The 27,465-nt window shown below is 41.3% G+C and overlaps 2 protein-coding genes across 6 annotated transcripts in view; one reads left to right on the top strand and one right to left on the bottom strand.

The window, feature by feature from the left end:
* The window catches only part of nek2 (NIMA-related kinase 2), a 62,700-nt gene extending 46,774 nt beyond the window's left edge, over positions 1 to 15,926 (bottom strand). For 2 of the 5 annotated variants that reach the window (XM_059985877.1, XM_059985878.1), the window contains exon 1: positions 4,781 to 5,002. In XM_059985877.1, the coding sequence (XP_059841860.1) occupies positions 4,781 to 5,002 (222 nt within the window). Of the gene's footprint in view, positions 1 to 4,780; positions 5,003 to 15,907 lie in introns of those variants that run through there. The other 3 variants (XM_059985890.1, XM_059985879.1, XM_059985881.1) reach the window with 3 other exon arrangements.
* lpgat1 (lysophosphatidylglycerol acyltransferase 1) overlaps positions 4,972 to 27,465 on the top strand; it is a 70,639-nt gene continuing 48,145 nt past the window's right edge. The window contains exons 1-4 of the mRNA XM_059985891.1: positions 4,972 to 5,095; positions 5,590 to 5,786; positions 7,232 to 7,492; positions 24,037 to 24,155. Of these exons, the coding sequence (XP_059841874.1) occupies positions 7,255 to 7,492; positions 24,037 to 24,155 (357 nt within the window). The 5' untranslated portion in view covers positions 4,972 to 5,095; positions 5,590 to 5,786; positions 7,232 to 7,254. The remainder of the gene's footprint in view (positions 5,096 to 5,589; positions 5,787 to 7,231; positions 7,493 to 24,036; positions 24,156 to 27,465) is intronic.

The following is a 27,465-nucleotide window of genomic DNA, read 5'->3' as shown; positions in this document are numbered from 1 at the left end:
CAGACCTTTCGGCCCACAAAGTTGTGCCAAACATGTCCCTACCTTAGAAATTACTAGGCTTACCTATATCCCTTTATTTTACTAAGCTCCATGTAAAAGCCTTTTATAAGACCCTATCGTATCTGCCTCCACCACCGTTGCTGGCAGCCCATTCCACGCACTCACCACTCTCTGAGTAAAAAACTTACCCTTGACATCTCTGTACCTACTCCCCAGCACCTTAAACCTGTGTCCTCTTGGGGCAACCATTTCAGCCGTGGGAAAAAGTCTCTGACTACCCACACGATCAATACCTCTCATCATCTTATACACCTCTACCAGGTCACCTCTCATCCTCCTTTGCTCCAAGGAGAAAAGGCCGAGTTCACTCAAACTACTCTCATAAGGCATGTTCGCCAATCCAGGCTCAAGTCTCAATCTCAACTGCACCCTTTCTATGGCTTCCAATTCCTTCCTGTAGTGAAGTGAACAGAAACTAGCACAGTACTCCAAGTGGGTTCTGACCAGGGTCCTATATAGCTGCAACATTACCTCTCGGCTCCTAAATTCAATTCCACGATTGATGAAGGCCAATACACCGTACACCTTCTTAACCACAGAGTCAACCTGTGCAGCTGCTTTGAGTGTCCTACGGACTCGGACCACAAGATCCCTCTGATCCTCCACACTGCCAAGAGTCTTACCATTAATACTATATTCTGCCATCATATTTGACCTACCAAAATAAACCACTTCACACTTATCTGGGTTGAACTCCATCTGCTACTTCTCAGCCCAGTTTTGCATGCTATCAATGTCCTGCCGTAAACTCTGACAGCCCTCCACACTATCCACAACACCTCCAACCTTTGTATCATCAGCAAACTTACTAACCCATCCCTCCACTTCCTCATCCAGGTCATTTATGAAAATCACGAAGAGTAAGGGTCTCAGAACAGATCCCTGAGGCACTCCACTGGTGACCGACCTCCATGCAGAATATGACCCATCTACAAACACTCTTTGCCTTCTGTGGGCAAGCCAGTTCTGGATCCACAAAGCAGTGTCCCCTTGGATCCCATGCCTCCTTACTTTCTCAATAAGCCTTGCATGGGGTACCTTATCAAATGCCTTGCTGAAATCCATATACACGACATCTACTGCTCTTCCTTCATCAATGTGTTTAGTCACATCCTCAAAAAATTCAATCAGGCTCATAAGGCATGACCTGCCCTTGACAAAGCCATGCTGATACTCCTAATCACGATATACCTCTCCAAATGTTCATAAATCCTACCTCTCAGGATCTTCTCCATCAACTTACCAACCACTGAGGTAAGAGTCACTGGTCTATAATTTCCTGGGCTATTTCTACTCCCTTTCTTGAATAAAGGAACAACATCCACAACCCTCCAATCCTCTGGAACCTTTCCCATCCCCATTGATGATGCAAAAGATCATCGCCAGAGGCTCAACAATCTCCTCCCTTGCCCCCCCTAGTAGCCTGGGGCAGAGTTCCTTAGGACTACTGTTCAATCACTCCCCACTGAACATCGACGGCTCCTCGGTAGAGATTGTTAAGAGAACCAAATTTCTTGCTGTTCACCTGGCAGAGAATCTCACCTGGTCCCTCAACACCAGCTCCATAGCAAAGAAAGCCCAGCAGCGTCTCTACTTTCTGCGAAGGCTGAGGAAAGTCCATCTCCTACCCCCTATCCTCATCACATTCTACAGGGGTTGTATTGAGAGCATCCTGAGCAGCTGCATCACTGCCTGGTTTGGAAATTGCACCATCTCGGCTCGCAAGACCCTGCAGCAAATAGTGAAGTCAGCTGAGAAGATCATCGGGGTCTCTCTTCCTGCCATTACAGACATTTACACTACATGCTACTTCTGCAAAGCAAACAGCGTTATGAAGGATCCCACGCACCCCTCATACAAACTCTTCTCCCTCCTGCCGTCTGGGAAGAGGTACCGAAGCATTCAGGCTCTCATGTCCAGACTATGTAACAGTTTCTTCCCCCAAGCTATCAGATTCCTCAATAGCCAGAGCCTGGACTGACACCTTACTGCCCTATTGTCTTGTTTATCATTTATTGTAATGCCTGCACTGTTTTGTGCACTTTATGCAGGCCTGGGTAGGTCTGTAGTCTAGTGTAGGTTTTCTCTGTGTTGTTTTTTACGTAGTTCAGTCTAGTTTTTGTACCGTTTCATGTAACACCATAGTCCTGAAAAACATGGTCTCATTTTTACTGTGTACTGTGCTAGCAGTTATGGTTGACATGACAATAAAAAGGTGGCTTGACTTGACTTGTTCTGTATTTCTGTATTTGTTCTGTATTTCATTTAAATACACCATTTGTTACTCAGGTAAACAATAGTTTTTTTTTATATACTGTACCTTTTTAGCTATTTGCTAAATTAGCTATTTCAGCTAAATGGCATAGCTGCTTAGTTGGACCAAATTGTACTGGTCCTAATGTGTCCCAATTCACCAGAATCCAATGTACCTCTATCAGGTCACCCACCGCTCCATCTCCTACATTCCAGGCAACTGCTCCTTGTATCTCAGGCCCCCATGTCCAGGCTCCAACTATGATGTCTATCTACATATAGAATATAGGTGAGAGGCTTTCAGTTAAGACAAAAGACCGTAAGACACAGGAACAGAATTAGGCCATTCAGCCTGCACTGCCATTTGATCAAAGCTGACTTCCCTCTCAACCTCATTCTCCTGCCTTTTCCCCATAACCTTTGATGTTTCTACTAATCAAGAACCTATCAAACTCCACTTTAAATATCTCCAATGACTTTCCCTCTACAGCTCTCTGTGGCAATGAATTCCACAGATTTACCATCCTCTGGCTAAAATTCCTTCTCATCCCTGTTCTAAAGGACATCCTTCATTTCTGGGGCTGTGCCCTCTAGTCCTAGTCTCTCCATGTTCTCTCTATATAAACTTTTTAATATTCACTACGTTTCAATAAGATGCCTCCTCCCTCTTTCTTCTAGACTCCAACGAGTACAGGCCCAGAGCTATCAAATCAAATGTAAGTCTTCACTTTAAGTGACATTAAATCAAATGTACGTCCTCAACTACATCCTGGGGTTCTATCCACACATTGCTACCTTGGTTCTTACTCTTCCCCTGAACACCCTGTTACTCTTATAAATTTACAAAATAATTTGTGGTTTTCCTTAATCTTGAGTGGTGGTGCCATTTCGTGCCAGATTCTCCCTCCTATTTACTGTATTTAAGTGACCCCTCCCCCCTTGCATTCCAGCAGGCCTCACCATTTACCTTGTATGTCTTTCACATGCCAGTTGACTCAGTTCTCCTTTCTGTTTGTCTGTTCCACACCCTCTATCCCACTCCTGCTCGGTTTCCCATTCTGCTGTCAAATTATCTTAACTCCTCACCACCAGTTTCAGCAAAATTTCATGTAATGATTCAAATTTAAGTGTATCCTGTCCAGCTTGTACGGATTCCAAGCGCTACCTCCTGCACCTGCTCTTCAGCGATACCTGCATCTGACCTATCTACTTATTCCTATATACATGGAGTAATCCAGAAATTATAACAGAGGTCTTTATTTCATTCTGCTACATAGCTCCCCAAATTCAAGTTGCAGGATCTCTCATTCCTCATTTTAGTACTAATATGAACAACAAATCCAATCTCTCAATCCTTCTCCTCTGGGATGACCTGCAACCTTCCCCTGCCATCACTGATCTGGAGAGAACATGTTTGTGTATTCACATCTATGCCTAAAGAAGCGTTTCTAAGTACGCCTCACTAGAAGTCAGGTACCACTATTGCCATGTACTCTTGTGCCTTCACCCTCATACAACTAAGCCACCAACAGTGCCTCGAACTTGGAGCAGATTGATAACATAATAATTAAATCCATTATTTTCCAACATGGACATACAGTTCTGGAATGAGATGCAGCCTGAGGCTTTTCTCTACACCTGGCTACCTCTCTTTATTGGTGCACATTCTAGTGATAATTTATAAAACCAATATACTCAAAACAATGAGATTTTAATACCTGTTTAAATAGCATTAGTGTTTAAATGTTGCTAAGGTGTGCTTTTTTTGTCCAAGCATCAGTGCTCTTACTCCACAAGAGCAACCTATTCTACAGAATATTTCTATCATTGACAAAAGGACTGCAGATGCTGGAATTTGGAACAAAAAAAATCTGCTTGGAAAAACTCAGCAAGTCAAGCAGCTTTTGTGGGGGCAAAACTTGCCCATAAATCAGCCAATTGTATCATTTCTCCCCTCTCGCTGTGAAACAAGGACCTCTTTTCCCCTTATTAGGGAGAGATGTGGTATGTCAAATTTCTGGGTGAACGGTAGTCTTTGGGGTGCTGCAAGCCTGTGTCTTTATTGATGCTTTGCTGCACACTTGAGCGCTCTTGGAGGGTGCAGATTTTTTTTTGCTGGTGGGGGTGGGGGTCGTCGCCTTGCTGCTGACTGTGTGGGGAGGAAGGAGCTGGGGGGCTTTGGGGTTCTGTCATTCATTCTCTGGGGCATTCCTCTGATCTTATGGATGTTTGTGAAGAAAGAGAATTTCTCTGACATTAAACGTACTTATTGAAGAAATATGCAAATCCGCTGAGTTCCTCCAGTGTAACTTTACCTAGTGCATGTCTCAGTTTCATTCAACCCTGGGGAGGAGCTTCCCTTTCTTTTACCAAGTAATATCCAGGCATATTGTGTCTCCGTCTGAGAAACCAGACACAGCCTTGACTTGTGATCCCCCATGATTTTCATCATTTAACGGGGCAATACCTCGTATTGGTTTTCACCGTGACGGGCATCACTGGATGCCAATTGCTCCCGTCGACCTGCGGTGTTCCGTTCGCGAGGACAGAATGAGTCGCTCCAGATGGCAGTGGCCTCGGAGTTTGTGATTATTTTTGAGACGTACTCAGTTCCTCCCGTGCCCGAACACGGCCGGGTCGGAGGCACGTCTTGCGTGGCGCGTAATGCGTGCAGAGAGAGGTGGGGCATGCGGCGATGGCAGCTTACGTGCAGGCCGGGGAGACACGGAGAGCGCTGTGAGAGCGGAATGTGTCGGGGCTCGAGGTTCGGGGGCGTCGGGCGGTGAGTGCGCAGCGCAGCGCAGACCACGGCGTGCTGCAGGGCCAGGATCTGCGAGCCACGTGATTCCCAATGTCATCCAGCCGCCTACTTCCCTCAATGTGGATAGTGGGGGGGCAAAAATCTCCAGACAGTCAAACAACCGGGTGCTTTTGAAAAAGGAGTTTCCTGTTTTGTTTTCTCTTTATTTTCTCGCATTGGGGACGAACTGAATCGTTCCATATCGTTGCCTTGGGTGAATCGTGAGATCACTATCGCGAGATTATTTGTATCTTTTTACATACTGGAAGGTGCAAGAATGAAATAGTGTCGGCTTAATGTTGTACCTGATCGGCTTGAAAGTAGATATCATAGACTTGAAGTATATTTTTGCAAAACTGGGAACGGCCGTGAGTAAGGGAAGGGCCAGTTAGCCACTTGTTAGATAGGATCATTGCGAACGAATTAACACCGGAAGGTTTATTTGTATTCATTTCATGTTTTATCATTCTTGTCAGGACATGAGTAAGGAAACCAGCTTCTTGGCCCTGTGGCTCCAGGCAACCGCTGCTTATCCTCGTTATATCTATGAGTAACAGCCCAGGCGATCAGCCCATGAACCCCCAGCTACCACAATAGTAACCATCCGGCGTCCTCTCTGTTTCCTTCATCTATCTCAAACCAATTTACATATACTGGTCCCCAAACAACATAGGTAAGATTCTCTTTAAAACATCTCTTTGAATGAGGGTTTAGATATCCTAATTTAGGTGCTGCTTGGTCACATTTCCCGAATGAAATCTGGGGGAAATTTATCACAAATTATTAAAATAATCAAATTACTTTGCAGTCGTGACAAGAGGTAAAGTGCACCCTTGCACGTGTAAATTGCAAGATTCGCTGTGCATACTCACTAACGAGCATACAGGCTGAAACTGTAAACTTTTATTTTTGTCTTTTGTAATTCGAGTTACGTTGTTTTAACACCGATCTTAAGAAAATAGAAATTTTTAAAAAAGTAGCAACTCATTTTGGGCGTGCACTGTTTCTAACTAAGCCTTCGTTGCAAAAAAATTTTTCGAAGGTGTTTTCCCGAAGTGAACATCTGATGTTTTCTTGTGTTAAATAATGCTAGCTTTACTTCCCACAAATCACCTTCCTTTTCGTTATTGTCGGTATACGTAAGATATGGCTTTTTGCGGTTTCACAACAAATATTAGTGGAGAGATAAATATTTAATGTTTCACATTTAATTTATAAGTGTTCTTTGTTTGGACCTTGGCATGTTGATTTAAAATTGCACTGACTGCTTCCAAGCCAATATCCCTCAATACCCAAAAATCCATTGATCGTCACCTCCAGTGCACTCGATGTCTGACTGTGTGCCGCCCTTTTATAAAGGCGAATTTGGAAAAAAAAAACTCCCTACGCTTTCTAAGTTCTCCTTGTCTCGGACCTAACCTTGTCCCTTTTGTCCCTAAGGGACACTTTGTCTCTTAGTTAGGGATTCTTCGGCCACTGTCCCTCAGTATCTCGGTGTTTGGCTAATTCCGGACTACTTCGATGCAAGTTTAAAACGCTTCAGTGGCCTATTCCAAATAAACTTTAGTGTTTCAAAAAGTGAATGCACTTGTCTGTGTTCAACATAAATACTTTGCAGCGTTCAGACGGAATTCCCCTGCAGTTTTGTGCCACTGTCAGTCAACAGTATTACTTCAATACTTCTGGCTGCAGATCACACTCAAATAATGGAGAATAGCTACAGCCTCGGTATGCCAGATAAAGGTGCCATGTTTATTTCGAGGAGATTTTTGCATGGTTTAATTTTGGTTCTGATTTGAATAACTGTTGCTTTGCCCCAGGACCCTTCCATTTGTCATTTCAAAATCTATAACAGCTGAATTTTATTTAGTAAAGTTCAGCATTGCAAGATTGAACAAATATTTTATAGACTAATTACAAACGTGTTTTAAATTTTATGACCACCTTTTACATGTTTTGGATATCAATACTCTTAGCAGCAGTCCCTTTGCCTGCTATCATCAGTCCTATTCTAATCTGTCAGGTTATTACAGGACATTTAAAACTTGTTATCAAGCCTCCTTCTTATGTTTTTGCATAATTTATAATATTTTTAATGTTGTACAATTGTCTCTACAGGGCCGGACAGCAACAGTAGAAGCATGGCAATAACTCAGAAAGAAATACTGTACAGCAGCTGGATATTGGTGAAAGGGACAATCCGATTTGTGTTTATGATCATCAACAATTTGGTCGCCATTCCATCCTATGTTTTCTATTTATTAGCCCTTCAGCCTCTGAAATTACTAAACAGTAAACTGTTCTGGCGTATTGAAGGGATAATGTTCAAATGGCTACTGGCTATGGTGTCTTCATGGGGCTGGACAGCAGGGTACACAGGTAAGACTTTGGGAATTGTGCGTACATCCTGCACTGCTAAATGTGTCACGTTTTGATGTCTATATAGTGGTTGTATCTGAAGTGGTTAGCAAAAAGACTTGTTTTTGAACTTCTCAAACCCAGCCCTTATTGGGAAGGTTCAGAGATAGTTTGGTCCATTAATTTATTAGCTAGTAATGTAGTATCAATAAGCAGCAAGAATATTTTTCATGTTTTTCTTTGCTCAAGTGGAGAAACAAAACTAAACAATATCCAGTCCACTCAGAATCTTAACTTGACACTTTTAAATGAAATGTGGAGAAATGTACAGGGGCTTCAGTAAGCAATCATTATTTGTAAGTTTTTTTGGTAAAATGTCAATTTCTAAGTAACGGGGTGAAAATTAGTTTTTCGATAATAAACAATACCACCTTACCCATCGATTCTCCTTGGAATCTAATTCTTTTTGAATAATAAAAATATATTTAAGAAAAACAGGTGAGGATGTAAAAATCCAAACACTGCTACTATATCCAGGTTTTGTCACTGCTATTATTCCCCGTCTGGTTAAGTACTTGGAATTCCTTGCTTTGTTTTTTCCCCCCCGTTTTTTTTATTTATTCCATTTGGCACATCTTTTTTGTTGGCTGGTTTTAATCCAAGAATTTGGAAATGGCACAATGAGGTGTAAAGAATGTGATCCTATATTACTCTTTATCTTCCCAGTTCCCCATGGGCTTGGAGAAATTATTAAACTAACTGTCAATTGTGGAGAAAAATGAAGCTTTAGCCATTTTAGCAAAACTTCAGGTGCATGGATACAGTAGCAGTGTATGGATTTTTACATCCTCATCTGTCTTTTCAATGTGTTTAATACCAAATTGTGTTTTTCATTCAGGGCAATTGGGAATGGAAAATAAACGGCATTGTTGCTGGAGAATGCCATATCCGTTAAACAATTTTTAAAGTAGTATTGAAAGAAAAATTAAGTGTAAAAAAATCAAAGTGCAACAATTTTTTCTATCCACCTTTGTCTCACTCATCCACAAAAAAAGAGAATGGTTAGGAAGGGGTAAGAATTTAACTTCAGACAACATAAAGACAAATTTGAAAAGAGAGGTGGTGAATAGCGGACACAGTATAGATGAACTTGTAGTGCAATTAGAAATTGGCAAGTAGCATAGTGTAATCTTCAGAGAGTCATGGCTGGAAGAAGATCACAACTGGAAGTTAAACATGCAAGGATACACTTTCTATTGAAATGACTGGCAGATGGACAATGGCTCTACTGGTAAATATAATCAATCCTTGGCAAAGTGTTGGTAGCATTAAGACACTGCAAGGGAAAAATACCCCAATGGGATTTGTATACAAACCAGGATGTGAGGTACAAATGACAGCAGGAGATAGACAGGGCATGTAAGAAAGTCAATGTTTGCATCGTTATGAGGAGCTTCAGTATGCAGGTAGACAAAGAAAATCAGGCTGGGTCCCAAGAGAAGGTATTTGTAGGATACCTATGCTTTTTTTAGAGTAGCTTGTGGTCCAGCCCAGAACCATTGGATTGGGTGATGTTCATGGCTCAGGGATGGTGATGATCAGGCGAGAGGACAGCTCTCAGGGAAGAAAGAACTGAGCTTTCCCACTCCTTCAGGAAGGCAGAATGGGAGCATCTCAGAGAGTTTACAGCCACTTCTGCCGTGCCAGAGAATTCAGAGGATTACAGACTACCCTGTGTGCAAGTGACCAGGCCAGCAGGCTGAATGTCTTTTATGCCTGGTTTGATGCACAGAACAAAGTGCTGGTGAGGCCAGCACCCCTCCCCCAGGGGAGCGGACGCTCGTCTGGCTGAAACTGAGGTCAGGAGGACCTGGCCAGAGTCAACCTGAGCAAAGCTGTGGAGCCTGAAATAGATCAGGTCAGGTTCTAAAAGACTGTGCAGCCCAGTTAACTGAGATGGTTGATAGACAGTTGGCACTCTGTATCTGCGGATTCAACCAACCGTGGATCGAAAATATTCAAAAAAATTCCAGAAAGTTCCAAAAAGCAAAACTTGAATTTGCCGCACGCCGAGCATCACACGAATTAAGTGATGTATGGGTATACCCTGCTGTGGCCTCCCACCATTTCAGTCTCAGTCTCTCTCCAGCACTTGTTGTTTGAGCATTGTTTGCCTCGCATCTTGTTCGTTCGCTACTTGTGTTGTGAGCAAGAGGAAGGAGTTTAGGGCTAGTAAGGGATGGCTGGCTAGCTATGTAAAGCGCTACGGCCTCAAGAACTTAAAGGTCACGGGAGAATCAGTATCGGCTGGCGCCGAGGCAGCATCAGCGTTCCCAGAAGAGCTACGATGATTGCGTCTATACTGAGCATGTACAGACTTCTTTTTCTTGTCATTATTCCCTAAACAATACAGTATAACAACTATTTACATAGCATTTACTTTGTATTAGGTATTATAAGTGATCTAGAGGTGATTTAAAGTATACTGGAGGATGTGCGTGGGTTATATGCAAATACTACGCCATTTTATATAAGGGACTTGAGCATCTGCAGATTTTGATATCCGCGGGCGGTCCTGGAACCAGTCCCCCGCGGATACCGAGGGATGGCTGTACTCAACATCTCTCTGGAACAATCCACTGTCCCCTCAGTTTGCAAGGCAGCAACCATCAATGAAAGTGACAGTAATCTGCCTAAATTACTGAAGTTCGGTGGCATTAACATCAACTATTATGGAATACTTGAGCAGCTGGTCATGGAACACAATAAAGCTTTATTTAAAGTTCAAAGTACATTTATTATCAAAGTATGTGTAATTATACAACCTTGAGATTCATCTGCTTACAGGTAGCCAAAAAGCAAGAAACCCTGAAGAACCCAATTTTTTTAAAAAAAGGGAAGACCTACACCCAATGTGCAGAGAAAGAGAGGGAAAGAAAACCAAATCATTGAAATAATGGATGCAAGCAACAGCATTCTGAACCAAATTGAGTCCATAAACCCGTATCCCGGTGCTGCTGGAGTAAGCCCAAGCCTTGGTCGCAGTTCGTCATGAAGCGGGCAAATTGCCGTGAAGCTCGCAGACACGAAGCACGTAGTAGCTGGAGCTGGAGCAGACTTAGAGCCTCGGTGCCACGGAAAGAGGAGTGAGCATCACAGGAGAGTGAGTGAAATCAGCCTGACCCTTGCCTCCTGCTCCGACACCCTGCAATTCCTGTCTATCCAGACCAGCATTCAAATATCCAAACACCGGATTGTGCCTCGTCTTAGGACCTGAGCCCCGGTGCAGTGATATGCTCCAGGCCTAGACCTCACCGGCCAGTGATATGCTCCAGGCCTAGACCTCACCGGCCAGTGATATGCTCCAGGCCTAGACCTCATCGGCCAGTGATATGCTCCAGGCCTAGACCTCACCGGCCAGTGATATGCTCCAGGCCTAGACCTCACCGGCCAGTGATATGCTCCAGGCCTAGACCTCACCGGCCAGTGATATGCTCCAGGCCTAGACCTCACCGGTCAGTGATATGCTCCAGGGCTAGACTTTTGCCCAGCCCGAAGCCGTTCATGACCTTTCCAAATCGGCCCCACACTTGGATCGATCCAACCTCACACTCCGGTTAGGTGGATGAGCCTCAAAACTCCTCCACCCTGACTCCTCTCCAAATTGCTCACTTCAACTGCACGCCCGATTCCAAAAGCATCTTGAACACGTTACGTTCTGGCTTTGCAATGCACCAGAACTGCTCATCCTTCAAATCAGCTTTGCCATTGCTCACTTCTTAATTCATTCTTCCAGCTATACTGGACCCTTTCCAGTTCGCTTATCGCTCGAATCGACCCACTGGCAAATCAATAGCCTCTGCTCTGTCCCACCTGGAAAATGGGGTCTTGTACGCCAGGCTACTGTACTTCATTTTGGCTTTTAACATCATCGTACCCCAGAAAGTGGTGAGGAAACTGCCCTTACTCGGTCTCAACACCTCCCTCTGCAAATGGATCCTGGATTTCTTTACGGTAAGACCACAGTCAGTCTGTGTGGGCAGCAGAGCACCTAGTCCTGTTACGCTGAGCACTTGCACTCCCCAGGGCCGTGTGCTGAGCCTGCTGCTGACACATCACTGTGTCGCAGGGTTCAGCTGAAACCAGAATGTTAGGGTTGTGGATGACACAACAGTTGATAGTCTCCACAACAACAACAATAATAAGTCAGAGTACAGAGAGGAAATGGAGCAGCTGGTGGATTGGTGCGAGAACAACAACCTAAATCTGAACATGGAGAAGACTGAGAAAATCATTGTGGACTTGAGGAACAGCTGAACCATCTGCCTCCGTGAATGCATGGCTCCTGTTCCTGGGAGTTCACATCACGGACGACATCACCTGTCCCTTAATATTGTCTCCCTGAACAAGAAGGCACAGCAGTGTCTCCACTTCCTAAGGAGATTGAGGAAAGGGAGGCTGTTTCCCCCACCTTAACTGTGTTTTACTGGATCATTACTGAGAGTGTTTTGACAAGTTGCATCTCTGTCTGGTATGGGAGCAGTTGAGAGTGTTGGACTGGAAATCCCTACAAAGGACTGTGAGAATGGCTGACAGGATCACAGGGGTCTCCCTACCATCTATCTCGGACATTTATCAGGACCACTGTGTACACAGGACCCTTCGTATTAATAGAGATCCCACCCATCATCCACTATCCTTGTTGACTTTCTGCCATCAGGTAGGAGACTCTGATGCATAAAAACGAGAATGGTCAGGATGGGATATAGTTTCTTCCCTCAGGCCATTAGGCTTCTGAACTCCCTGCCACATTGTTCTGTACTTTACAATATTTATGCACTTAAGTTTGTTTATTGTGTACTCCATCTGTAGATTTCATCCTTACTTGCATAAGTTATGTGTTATGTATACTACAGTGCTTTACACCCTGGTTCGGAGAAACCTCTCATTTGAGGGTATATGTGTATATAGTTAAATTACAATAGACTTGACGTGACAGTGAACCAGATTTGATTCGGGAGTTTAAGGTCAAGAAATTCTTGGGAGGCTGTGATTATAATATGATAGAATTCACCTTGCAACTTGAGACAGAGAAACTAAAATCAGAAATGATCACTTTTACAATTGTGTAATGTTAACCACGGAGACATGAGAGAGGAGCTGACCAAAATTCATTCCACTCTTTAAGAAGAGTGAGAGGCAAAAGGCAGTATGTTACAGGACAGTTAGCCTGACTTCAGTGGTTGGTAAGATTTTGGAGTCCATTGTTAAGGATGAGGCTTTTGTTACATTGAGGCACATGATAAAATTAGTTAATGTCAGCATGGTTTCCTTGAGGGGAAATCTTGCCTGACAAATCTGTTGGAATTATTTGAGGAAATAACAGGCAGGATGGACAAAGGATGTTGGTTACTTGGATTTTCAGAAGGCCTTTGGCAAGGTGTCATACTTGAGGCTGCTGCAGATGATAAGAGCCCATGGTATTACAGGAAAGATGCTAGTATAGCAGAAGACTGGCTGAATGTTGATGTTGGGTCAGCTGATTTTCAGGTTGTCCGTTAATGATGTGGGTAACTGAATTGATGGCTTTGTAGCCAGGTTTGCAGATGATACAAAGTTAACTGGAGGGTCAGGGAGTCTGAAGTAGGACTTAAACAGATTAAGAGAATGAGCAAAGAAGTGGTGGATGGAATACAAAATAGTGAAGTGTATGGTCATGAACTTGAAGGAATAAAGATGTACACTATTTTCTAAATGGGGAAAGAATTCAGAAATCAGAGGTACAAGTGGACTTGAGTTTCACTGTAGGATTCCTCAAAAAGTTAATTTCCTGATTGAATCAGTAGTAAGGAAGGTAAATGCATTGTTAATATTAATTACAAGAGAGCTAGAATATAAAAGAAAGTATGTAATTAAAAGATGTTGGTCAGACCATATCTGATCTATCATGAGCCATTTTGGGCCTCATTTCTGATAAAGGATGTGCTGAATTTGGAAAGGGTCTCAAGGTGGTTTACAAGAGTGACCATGGAAAAGAGTTAACAGAAGTGTTTGAAGACTTTGAACCTATACTTGCTAGAGTTTTAAAAAGAGATAAGTGGGGGAGGGGGAAGGGCAGGCAGAATCTCATTGAAACCTATATAATATTGAAAGGTCTGGAGAGAGTGGATTTGAAGAAGATGTTTACATTAGTGCAAGAGTCTAGGATCAAAGGACACAAGCTCAGAGTAAAAGGGTATCCCTTTAGAACAGAGATCAGGAGGAATTTCCTTAGCTAGAGGGTGGCCAATTCATTGCTACAGATCCTGGTTTGAGGGGGGGGGGTGTAAATAACTAGGTATATTTAATGTGGAGGTTGATGGGTTCTTGATTAGTAAAGGTGTATGGGGGGGGGAAGGGAGGAGATCGGGATTGAAGGGGAAAATTTAAATCAGCAATGATTGAATGGCAGAGCAGACTCAACATACTGAACAGCCAAATTCTGCTGTTGTGTTTTGAGCATATTGACCTATAGCTCCTAAATGATCAAGCCACCTATTTCTGCCTTCCTTACCTCAACCAAAATGTTGTTCTATCTCATGGGTCAGTTGGACAGTCCTTGCTTCATTTTCTTTTATAACTTGCCAGTTAAATGGCATCCTTCCCTACTTAGTTTCCTTAACTTGTCTCATCCTAGGCCCTTCTGGTATTGCCCTCCAGTGACACCATTTGGACAAATTGACTTAGTGGTGTCAGGCTCTTCCTTTTCACTGCATTCTGATCCCTCAACTGCCTTTGCATTATCAGTTTGCTTTTTGTTTAATCACCAGTCTTAGCGAGCTGTAATATTTGTTCTGGAAGAATATTGAATAGTTATGTGTGATAGTTTAAAATCAACTCAGAGCCATCACTGTGTCTATCTTTGCCTAACATTTGTATCACATGTTGAACCAGATGGTTTGCAACTTCTTATCTTCCATTCCAATTTCAGCTTTCGATATCAAAACTGCTTGTTTTCACTTTAAGGTATTTTCTGGTCATAGTCCTTATTTCAACCCATGAACTTTACATTTGTACACTTGCACTAAACCAATGCTCTTCTGGCTGGTGTCTTGTGTGAATTCCCGATGATATGAAAACTACTTTGCATATCAAATTCTGTCAGTTGCCTGTCATTGCTAGACTGCATTGGCTTCTTTTCAGTTTTGATGTTTTCTCTTGTCCTTTGGTACCTAGTAAGACTGAGCTTTTTATATACTGTTTGAGCAAATGTTTTTCTCTTGATTCAAGAATTTCTTATTGTTGTTGGCAGAAGGTGATTCTACATTATTGCTGACCAAAGTGCATTTTTAACCAAAAGGAGTAGCAAAGTATATTTTCATTAATTCCTTATTTCTAAAATTAGCTATTTAGTTAGGGAATGCACAAGTAGTGAACATTAGTCAAGACTTCGTCCAGATTTATTTATCCTTTTTAAAGATTTTCAGGTTTTGTTTTTGCACATTAGTATATTGTTCAGAGCTGCACTCCACTCTGTTTCCATGGTTTTGATGTGGGAGTGCTACTTGGCAACTTTCCACAATGTCCTGGTAAGTACAGTGTCTGAACTTCCTGTTTCCCTCCTATTATTAATGGTGACCCATTTACCTAACCTCGAGCAGAATCAGCTAGAGTTAAACCAGGAGCTTCTCCTGATTGAACAGATATATGAACATTTGTTTTTCCTGAAAAGCTGAAGAATATTCCAATATTACATGAACGATTAGCATAATGCAATACAGATTCAAATAATATAATTTGTTAACTATTTAATTTGATCAGAGATGGTCATAGAAAAAATATGCAAAAACTACTGATGTTGAGCAGGAGAGATATTTTTCTTTAAGAAGATTCCCTGTCATAAGCTCCATATTTTCCTGAACTGCTCCAGTGAATTTATGAAGCAAGACCACAATAATATAAGCCTGCTTCGAGTTGCCCTACCACCATACTAAATATTTAGCTGGTTGGTCCTCTGTACGCTTTCTCAGACATTATCCACGGCTACTGGTAGGCTCTGTGCTTTACGTAGTAGCCATTATGCCATTTACTTTTTGATTTTTGAGTGCTAACACCATATTTTAACCGTGGTGCTATGCATGTAACCCCTCTCACAGGTTATGTCTGAAGTTAACTTGGGCTAATGGCTTGTGTTCCATGATTGTAGACACGCAGACAAAGTTACCTCACCTGGCATTTCAGCTGGTTACCCTCAATAATTCAACAATATTATTTATCAACTGTGATTTCGGGGCGGGGGGGGGATATCTCAGTAACTTAAATTGCTTGCTCACATCCCATTTGATGTTTCAATAGTTTGCTCATTTGCCTGCTATAACGATACTTAACATTTAATTTTTAATATTTTCTTAATCTTATTTTTTCCTTATTGTCTCTGCAATTTTATAACTTTATTACCTTGGTCTGTTGTGCAATCTACAGATCCATGCTTGTGGAGTGGTCTCCTTTTCCCTTTCTTTCTGGCTTTACGTTGATTGTTTTCTACATCACACACTTTAACTCTGCTTCCCAGTGGGAGATACAATATAAATGTTACCCATTGCTGTGTGAACTTGATCAAATTTATCCATCATCTATTCAGTGCTGATTTATGTTTCACACTATGGCAAATCTGAAGTGAAAGATGCACACTGCTTCATTCTGACCTTTTGTTCTTTGTAATGAGACTCTAGACTTTTGAGGCCAGTTAAAAAGAGAGGGAAGGCCCGCTAAAGGCCTTTAGTATTGAAGGAAGTGTAATTGACAGGTTGCTCCTGTAGGGTCAGTAGATCAAAAGCGCCTGTTATTTGTAAGATTTAAAGAGAATAATAGTAGTTTACAATTACTGATACTTTTTATACTGTGTAATAATTCTAGTCTAATGATTAATCTGATGGAACAATGCCCAGCATTGTGACAGGTGCAGTCTACCTGGAGTAATCCTTGTGCTGTTTTGTGAAAAAGTGTCATGAATGCTGCACTTCAAGACGTTTTAAAACAGTGGACAGTGATCTCATGCAGTGTGCAATGTGAGGGTTGGCAATGAAATGTTGTTTGTTTTGTACAGTCACCAATCCAACAATAGAAATTAACTTCTCTACTTGCTAATAGGTCATCAGCTAGGAAAGTTGAAAATTGTCCATACATGCTGACTGTAGACTGATTAAAAATAAGGATTTTAAAACAGTTTAAATTAACTGTGAATGAAACTTTAACACTTGTCTCTACAGAACAGAAATCATTAATCACGCATCTTTATCAAAGTCCACTTCAATGATCAGGAGTTATTTAGAGATGTAACGTGTAACAGGACCTTCTAGCCCAGTGTACCTAATTACACCTATGTGACCAATTCATCTGCTTACACGTGGCTTTTGAATGTGGAGGAAATCCACAGGTGCATGGGGAGAATGTGGTGGAACTGAACCCGGCTTACATAGCAGTAATAATATTGTCCTGTGCTGTCCAAAGTTCATCTTGCAAGACAAACTCGGCTTTACTCCCACTCAAGATTGAAAAGCAAGTTGCTCTTTCTGACCAACCACCATGCTTAGGTTGGTGCTTCCCTTCCATGACTGAAGCTTTCTTACCCATTATTTTCTGATCCATTTTGCACTTTATACTTTGAGAATTGCAGTCATGAAGGAAATTAATATCACTTTAAAATTCATCTTTTAATAATTCTCAGGTGTTTTTATCTTTAAATGTTTTTTTCTGGAAAACTTACTCATTAATGCTATTAAGACCTTAAGACATAGGTGCATTATTAGGCCATCTGGCCCATTGAATCTGCTCCGCCATTCAATCATGGCTGATCCTTTTTTTCCTTCCTCCCCAACCCCAGTTCCTGGCTCCCTCCCCATAACCTTTGATGCCATGTCCAATCAAGAGCATATCAATCTCTGCCTTAAATACACCCAAAACCTGGCCTCCAAAGCTGCACGTGGCAACGAATTTACCACCCTTTGGCTAAAGAAATTTCTCCACATCTCTGTTCTGAAAGGACGCCCCTCTATCTTCAGGCTGCACCCTCTTGTCCTAGACTCTCCCACCATGGGAAACATCCTTTCCACACCTACTCTGTCTAGGCCTTTCAACATTCGAAAGGTTTCAATGAGATCCCCCTTCATCCTTTTGAATTCCAGTGAGTACAGACCAGAGCCATCAAACGTCCCTCATATGATAACCTTTTGATTTCTGAAAATCATCCTTGTGAACCGACTCTGGACGGTCTCCAACGCCAGCACATCTTTTCCAAGATGAGGGGCACAAAACTGTTCACAATTCTCAAGGTGAGACCTCACCAGTGCCTTATAAAGCCTCAGCATCACATCCTTGCTCTTGTAGTCCAGACCTCTTGAAATTAATGTTAACATGGCATTTGCATTCCTCACTTCCAGCTCTACCAGCAAATTAACCTTCAGGTTGTTCTGCACAAGGACTTTGAAGTCCCTCTGCATCTCAGATTCCTGGATTTTCTCCCCATTTAGAAAATAGTCCACACATTTATTTCTACTACCAAAGTGCATGACCATGCATCTTCCAACATTGTATTTCACTTGCCACTTTCTTGCCCATTCTCCTAATCTGTCTAAATTCTGCAGCCTACCTGTTTCCTCAACACTACCTGCCCCTCCACCTATCTTCATATTAAGGCCAGTCCCTTGTTCTTGTATTGGTTATAGAATTTTTTGCATTGAAACTGATCCTTGGGCCCGAGTTGATCTGTGCCAGTTTTTGTGCTGTGTAGCCTCCACTCATTAAACATCACCCCATCAGCATTATTTTGTTTATTGTCCCCTCTGTGGTTGCATGGTAACTTTTAAATGCTTCTGAAAAATTTTGTCATTTTTAAGCCTATAAAACTATTTTAAATTCTGCTTTATGGGAGGACGAATGTTTTTATGCGAGGAGTATGCTGATGATGGAAGGGATGGAGTATTCATGTTGGAGAATGAATCAGTTTCTCACTTTTGCACCCACTGTCAGCTTCACAGATTTTCAAGCCAAGTAGACCAGCCAGTCACGGTAGCATTTCCCTGAATGTGTGCCTCAACTGTCAGAAGAATATGAGGGAAGATGAGTAGATGTTAGGAAGTCATCATGCCAGAAGAATACAATACACCCAAATCATGCTGAAAGGAACAAAGTCTTTCCAGTGGGTGGCTCATTGGCTATCACAAGATGTGTATCAGTACTAATTACCTAAAGCGCAATGCTAGTGTGGTTCAGGGATAAGGCTGTTGATAGTTTCATGTAACAAGTTTAGATGAGTTTCAATAGATAGATCATTCTAATGGCCATAGAGAAAACTTTAGCCAAGCAAGTTTTCTACTACCTGAGCATCTTATTACAGCTACTACTAACCAAGGTTTCAGCCCCAGTTGTATTGTAATAAACTACACTGAGGCAGAAATATATTTAATCGTTCAAAAAACTTGAGCCACGTTGAAATTTTTTTAAATGAATTTGTGGAACCAAAGAAAAGGAGGTTCTGTTGTGCAGTTTTAAAGCTCTCTCTCTTTAAATCAGATATATTGTGTTTTAATTCATGGTTAGAATCTGGTCTTGTACATCATTTGCAGATTTTTTAATTATAAAGATCCACTCCAACTTGCTAATTGGCACGTCTGCTTCACAACAAATTCTTTGGTTTTTCACTCACTGAAACATCTGGACAGCAAAGGTGCATACATCAAGATGCTCTTTATCAACTGCAACTTAGCATTCAGTACTATCACGGGTAAAATCTTCCCCACAGTTAAGCATTTCTGCACGGTGCACTGTCACAGGAAAGCAGAATGGATCATCAGGGATCCCCACCACCCAGGCCACGCTCTCTTCTCGCTGCTACCTTCAGGGAGAAGGTACAGGAGCCTCGGGACTCTCACCACCAGGTTCAGGAAAAGTTATTACCCCTCAGCCATCACATTCTTGAACCAGTGGGGATAACTTCACTTGCCCCATTAGTGAACTGTTCTCACAACCTTTGGACTCACTTTCAAAGACTCTTCATCTCATGTTCTTGATATTTCTTGCTTATTATTATTTCTTTTTCTCTTTTGTATACTGTGCTGCCTTTTGCACATTGGCCATTTGTCTGTCCTGTTGTGTGCAGTTTTTCATTGATTGTACTCTGGTTCTTGGATTTGCTGAGTACGCCCACAAGAAAACACATATCAGGTGACATATATACTTTGATAATAAATTTTACTTTGAGCTTTTGTTTGTTGACAATTATTCTACTTTCTGATATTCTGACTTCTGTAATGTAGTAAAGTCACATGTGTCTGCAAAGTTCATAGTACAGCCAGCTGTTGAGAAACAGTTGAATTTCACCAGACTGTGTCACTTTTGTCCAGATAGGGTACACGACTTAATTTTCATTGTTGCAGCCTTGGAGCTCCTGTGGAAAATTGATGTAATTATAATAACGCAAGAATAATGGATTAAATACAATTTTTAAAAAATTTTGCTGTCAATAAAAGCATCAATTAATGCTGAATTAACAACTACAAAGAAGCAGTGATAGTTGTAATAAAGAAAGCAGTCTATCAGTATGATATGAGTATTACAGAGTGGAAAATCATGGAGGCAGGGGATTAGATTGGATGTTCCCAATCTCTTCTGCTGTGCCTTATATTATCCTGGGTATCTTTGCTCCTAGATTCAGTGTTGAATAGAACTTTTTTTACATCATTGATTTCTGCCCCATTATCCTTTTTAACTAGTTTACTATGCTCAACTACAGTTTATAAACTAAGGGATTATTTTTAAAATATGTAATTATGTTATGTGCTAATATGGAAATCAGGCATTGCTCATTCTGATTCAGATTGTTTTGGAAAAACTTGCAGTAGAAGAAGCAGCATTAGAAATGCTTGAGGAATTTTTGTTCTGTGTGATTTATTTATGGTGTCACTCCCTCTTTTCGTTCAATGAATCCTGTCTGCTGTCTTTTTAAATGCAGACAATAGCAGGACCCTGACTGCTTGTAACAGTGAGATGATCTTCAAGCTGTGAAAGACAGCTGTGATGTCAGTCGTCTTCTACTAGGTTGTGTTGTAGCCTGTTTTTCTTTATTTTATAATTAACTTCCAGAATTTGTGATGTATTGATACAGTAATCTAATAATTTGTGTATATTCTAGAGTCCAGCCAGAGGGCTGCAACTGGAGAACTGCATAGTTTATCTCCACGGTACAAATTGATTTGCTAACTTCTCCATACTCTTAGTAATGGGTTATGTTGCATGTTCTATTCTTTCCTTCCAAAACCACACATACCAGTCTTGGCCTTTGCTCATAATAGACATTTAGTCTAGCTCCTGACACTAATTCCTTCAGACAACAAATGTTCTGCTAGTTGGTTCACGAAAGAACATTTTGCAGTTCATAATCCATTTTTAAAAAAATTTAAGAACTGCATACAATTCAGCATCTGAGGTGCAGTCTGAGCAGTAGGAATGGCATGGTTTACTGAGATGTGTATGGTTTCAGATATCCCTTTTGATACACATCCTGATGGAACTTCAGAGATGGACTTTTTATAGCATGGAGTAGGCCCTCAGTCCCATCAGCTCTGTGTACTGGAATCTCATTTACCACATTAGCTCTGTAGCCTTCAATGCCTTAGCAATTCGGTAGTTAGTCAAGAAGATTCTGAAATTAATTATTTTATCACTCTAACTGAAATAACCTTTTAATTAAGATTTACATTATGGGGCTGGATGACCTTCAGGAATTTGCGGTAAGTGACATGAGCAATTTTTACATCTGATCACAGGAGTGTACTGAGAAATGAGTGAGTTGATTCCAAGGTCAGTTCTTAATGTATGTTGAGCTACACAATTTGTCCTTCTTGGAAGATGGAAATTTCCTGCAGCTCAGCCTATAAATGGCCTGAAGGACATTACAAAGACACATTTGTTTGCGTAGCTTAATCACTCAATAAACCTTGAGCATAAAGAGTAAAGGTTTGTGCATTTATTTATATGTGCTTTAAAATATTTTTTGTTTCAAATTTCAGCCAGCTTAGTCCTTTATGTACCAAAATCTTTATTTTAATTAAATTTTGAATTTGGCATCTTTTGTCTTTGAGCTCTTCACGACAACTCAGGCTATTCATTGTTGCTGGGTGGCAAAGGTCCAGTATGGTTGATATTAGGAAAGAGCCGTAGATTACATTGTGGGTAACTTTTTTTTGAAGTCATTGAGGAGTGCTTTCACAGCACTGCTGGCTTTCCTCAAATCAATTCCCCACACAATAATTTTCAGGAAAAAAAACCTGACTTTCCCTCCTGTAGTCAGACGCAATATTTTTATGAACCGGCGCAAGGTCAGTAGTTCTGCGTTTCACATTTGGTCTCCTGTTTGTTTGCGATTGGGCCTGAATAAAAGGAGCAGGAATGTGTTTTGGGCCAAGTCCGTGGCAGAATTTTCTATTTGCACCAAAACCTCCCACACATTGAGACATATTCAAGGACAATAAATACTTAGACTCCTTTCTTTGATTATGTAATTTATGGCCCCTCTGATGATTGGTACTTACAGTGCTTGGCTTATTCATGAATTGGCTTCATGTGCATTTACCTATGTAGGGTTTATTAAAAGCAGCCAAAATCATCCAGTGATTCCTTTGCTTATCTTAATTAATTTACTTGGCTCTTTTTTTTTGTTTGATTCATTATTTCATGAAGGTCATCAGACAGCATGTCAAGAAAAGTACGTGAACAGGTCTTCAGGAAAATATAAGGCCCTTGCTTAAATTATAGAACCAGAAGTTACATTCCTGTATATAATTTTCAAAAACAAATGCAGTGTATATTTGTACATGACCCTTGCTATAGCAGCTGCAGTCACAATGAGTATGAAGGAGGTTCAGGGTTTCTACGATTAGTGTATGCTGTGAGTTCAGGTTAGTGAGTGACTCTCGGAAGGGGCGGGAAGTGCAGTGAACTTGAAGGTGCACTTAAACTTAGAGGTTGGTTAGAGTGACTGACATAAATAAATGCTGCGAATTCCAGACACGTGCAGGTGGAAATCATGGAAGAGCTGCCCATAATTTTCCAGTGCACTCTTATGGTGGTAACAGATGACTGGGAAGTAACAGATGTTACACACATTTGCACACCAGTCAAGTTTTGTTGCAGTGATAATTCTAGAAATAATAATCTGGAGAAAACAAAATTGAGTTAATAAAGGAAAACTGGTGCAGATTTGTGAAACTTCTGTGCAACGTGCTTCCTGCTGATAGCATCTTTTATCACAACACTTGTGAGCAATAAGCAACTATCAAGAAACAAAGAGCTACTTTAGAATTACAGATTTATCAAGAATTGTCTAAAATTTATCATGACTTAGTTTTCACCTCTTCAAAGCAAGTTGGAATCATTTCATTGGTGACCTTGAGTGTTACCACCCTGCAACTTTAAAACAAAGAAACAGTGTTTTTACTGTAATCCTGTCAGTTTTCCTCTCTCAGGATATTTCTCTAGATGGCTGCACGTGAGAAAAATAAAATACTTGGGAAAAATAGCGGAGAGTTAGGAGTTTGAGTAGAATTAGTATGTCACCAGTGACACTCTCAAGTCTCTACAGATGTACCATGGAGAGCGTTCTAACTGGTTGCATCACTGTCTGATGTGGAGAGGCCACTGCACAGGATTGGAAAAGGCTGCAGAAATTTGTAAGCTCAGCCAACTCCATCCTGGGCAATAGCCTCCCCAGGATTCAGAACACCTTCCAAAAGAGAGGCCTCAAAAAGGTGGCATTTATCATTAAGGACTCCAGTCACCCAGGACATGCCCTCTTCTCATTGCTACCACCAAGGAGGAGGTTCAGGAACCTGAAGACACTCAACATTTCAGGAACAGCTTCTTCCCCTCAGCCGTCAGGTTTCTGAATGCGCAATGAATCTATGTGCACTATCTCAGTATTTTCTTTGTTCTCTTTTTGCAGTACCTGTTTAATTTTTATATACTTGTAATTCATAGTTTTTATTATATATTGCAATGTGCTGCTGCTGCAAAACAACAAATTTCATGACATATGCCAGTGACATTAAACCTGATTCTCATACCAGCGGGCCAGCCAGTGTCTGAGGAAAAGAGTAAACAGTGGGAGTTTCAGGGTGAGACCCTTCCTCCTAATATTTTACAGTCCTGAAGAAGAGTCTCAGCCCAAAACATCAACTGCTTACTCTTTTCTGTTGATGCTGCCGGACCTGCTGAGTCCCTCGAGCATTTTGAGTGTGTTGCTTGGATTTCCAGCATCTGCAGATTTTCTAGTCTCTGATTCTGATAGCCTGTTATCACATCTTGTGCTTCAGTCAGTGTTATTTAAAAGTAAACCGGTGCATTGGAGGAATGCAAGTCCAAGTGGAATCATGTTTACTGAACTGAAACATGATGAATTCTTTTCCTCAACTGCTTGTTTGAAGAATCATTGAGAAGGGTAGGCAGAGAAGTGAGAACACTGTATAACTTGTCTAGATTGAATGGTTATTTTTCTGTGGACATTTTTTGCTACAAGTTTCTTTCTTTCCTAGTGGTTGAATGGGGAGATGATGTAAAAGCAATTACCGAAGATGAAACGGTAGTCTTGGTGAACCATCAGGCGACAGGTGATGTCTGCACCCTCATGATGTGCTTGCAAGACAAAGGAACGGTGAGGTTCTAAACCCATTTCTGTGAGCTCATCAATGTTTCTTGCTCATATTATACCGCAATGTCCCCCTTTTTAGTTTGCTTCCATAAAATTCTTGACCATGATTCTCAAAGGCAGCACAAACACAGTTTGTTGTTGCTTTACATGAAGTCATAGTCACAGTGAAGAGTTTCCCTCATGGATTTCCCTTAAATATTTTACCCTTAACCTACGACCCCTAATTCTAGTTTCACCCAACCCCAGTGGGAAATGCCTTCTTGCATTTACCCTATCGATGTCCCTCATAATTTTCAAATCTTCCCTCATTTCCCTGCGCTCAAGGGAATAAAGTCCAAATGTATTCAACCTTTCCCAATAACTCTGGAACTTAGGTTCTCGAGTCCTGGCAACATCCTTGTAAGGTTTCTCTGCATGCTTTCAAATTTGTTTACATCTTTTCTATAGGTTGGTGACCAAAACTGCACACAATACTCCAAATTCAGCCTTACTAACCTCTTCTGCATAACATCCCAACTCCTGTACTCAATGCTGTGATTTTTGAGGCTAATGTGCCAAAAGCTCTCATGACCCTATTCATCTGCAACATCATGTTCAGGGAATTATGGACCTTTATTCCCAGATACCTTTGTTCTTCCGTACATTCTAGTCCCCTAGCGCTCACCGTTCAAATCCTATCCTGGTTGGTCGTGCCAAAGTGCAACACCTCAGACTTGTCTGCCGTTTTTCAGCCCAGATTTTTCCAGCTGGTCCAGATCCCACTGCAAGTTTTGATAGTTTTCCTAGCTGCCCACTGCACCCCCTCATCCGCAAATTTGCTGATCCTGTTTACCACATCATCGTCCAGATGATTGACATGGATGACAAACAACTAACCCAGCACAGCCCCTGTAGCATACCACTAGTCACAGGCCTCCAGTCAGTGAGGCAACCATCTACTGCCACTCTCTGGCTCATCTCACAAAGCCAATGCCTGATCTAGTTTACTACCCCATCCAGAATGTTCTTGACCTGTCTCCCATGCAGGTCCTCAAATAAAGGCCTTGCTAAAGGCCATGTAGACAACATCCCCTGCCTTCATCAAGCTCCCTGGTAAACTCCTCGAAAAATTCTTATAATATTGGTTAGACATGACCTGCCATGCACAACACCATGTTGACGATCTCTAATCGGCCCTGTCTATCCTGTATGTACTTTGTATACCCTGTATATTCTTTATATCTGGTTCCATAAAATACCTTGCAATAACTTGCCTGCTACTGACTTTAGGCTGACTGGCCTAAAGTTTCCCAACTTATTCTTGGTTTCTCTCTGAACAATGGAACAAGATTAGCAATCCTTCAGTCCTCCGACACCTCACCGGTGGCGAAGGATGTTTTACTTACCTCTGCCAGGGCCCCTGCAATTTCTGCACTAGCTTTCCACGAGGTCTGAGGTGTATAAAAAGTACATCTCCTACTTTTAGTCCGTGTTTTTTTTTTAAGACTTCACCTTGTTATTTAATTGCATTAAGCATTTCTGGGTTCTCCACTACTTGAGTTTTATCCTCGGATGTGACCTGTAACTCTCTGTGGTGGAAGTATTTTAATGCTCAGTGAAGCATCAGGTTGGTTAACTTCACACTGCCTTTCCTGTTCATTTAAGCTGCTTTGATGAAAAGCTGATGATTGTTAGAATAGCTAATGAAATTTCTTCTCAAAATGGGTTTTTCATAAGAATTTTTTGTCACCATTGAACAAGAGTTTAAGGTAGTTGAATATTACATTATATTGTTTACTGTTACTTTTAAGTTCCAAAGTGTGGCCAAATTTTTGCAATTGTCATGAGGATGTTTCTGTGAATGAAGGGGTTAACATATGAGGAGCTTTTGGCATCTTTGGGCCTGTACTCACTGGAGTTTAGAAGAATGTGTGGGGATCTCATTGAAACCTACCGAATGTTGAAAGGACTAGCTATGGTGCATGTGGAGAGGTTGTTTCCTCTGGAGGGGGTACCAAAAAACTAGTGTGCACAGCCTCAAAATTGAGGGGCAGTCATTTAGAACAGAAGTAAGGAGGAATTTTTTTTAAGCCAAAGAGTGGTGAATCTGTGGAATGGTCTGCTATTGACGGCTGTGGAGACCAAGTCCATGGGTACATTCAAAGCAAAAGTTGATAGATTCCTGATTGGGTGGGGCATCAAGGGATATAGAGAGAGGCCAGGTGTATGGGGTTGAATGGGATCTGGGATCAGCCATGATGAAATGGCAGAGCGGACTCAATGGGCTGAATGGCCTAATTCTACTCCTGTGTCTTATGGTCTAATTTTTTTGGCAGGCTGCATTAACAGTGCCCATATAGTCTCCAGCATAAAAGTATCAGTATTTATAAGAGAATGTATTGATTTTCACTGTCTTGCTTGTGCATCCTTTTAATTGTTGAATGAAGGAAAACGTTATTTAATGTAAGTCCGGGAAATCAATTTGACATGCAATAATAACAGGACAGTTATCTTTGGTGTTTTTTTCATGCTTGTGTTACTTCACTCTTAAAGCTAACAAGAAAGCTCACCAAGTTATCCCCACAAAAGATCCGATTTTTTTTCCTAAAGTTTCAACATTGCAGTCAAGGATTGATTGGCACATATGACTGGATGAGATTTATTGGTGAAGATTACCACATATGCAAAGAACTAGCCCTTTCCAACAAGACAGACTCTGACCCCCTCTCACTGATGTTCAAGTTGGCAACTTCTGTCTAATCTGCTACAATTAATAAAGTGGCATGTCAGCATTGACTATGAAGTTAACTTGATGAATCATGTTTTTATTGTGACAGGCTGGGTATTGTGTGTGAATGTTTCACCACATAATAACCCAAAGGGTCTCCAGGTTCTTCATCATATACAAGATCAGATGGGTGAAGAATATTGGCCACTTGTAGGAGAATATCTCTCTGCCTTTCAAAACATAGAATCAGTCAGTCAGGTTCATCACTGACTTGTACGATGTGAAATCTGTTGTCTTTGGGAGATCAGTAAATGTGAACAAAATAAATATTTCTATAGTGGCGATTGGATTTACCTTGTATTTTGACGGTCAAACACATCGATTAATAGCATATTATCAGATAAGTGCCATTATTAAGCTGTACTGTACTTAAGTTGAGTTTGTCGTGCACCATGGAAACAGACCCTTTAACTCACCGAGTCCATACTGATTATCAAGCACCTCCATTTTATATAATCCTGCTTTATTTTCCTCACATTCTCAATAACTGCTCTTATATTTTTTTCTCACCCTCATTTTAGGCAAGTTCTTTCTACACTTCATTGT

This window comes from Hypanus sabinus, chromosome 12 (assembly GCF_030144855.1).
Source record: "Hypanus sabinus isolate sHypSab1 chromosome 12, sHypSab1.hap1, whole genome shotgun sequence".
Classification (NCBI taxonomy): Eukaryota; Metazoa; Chordata; class Chondrichthyes; order Myliobatiformes; family Dasyatidae; genus Hypanus; species Hypanus sabinus.
The sequence above is the reverse complement of the archived record's forward strand: the minus strand, read 5'-3'. Positions and strand labels throughout refer to the sequence as shown.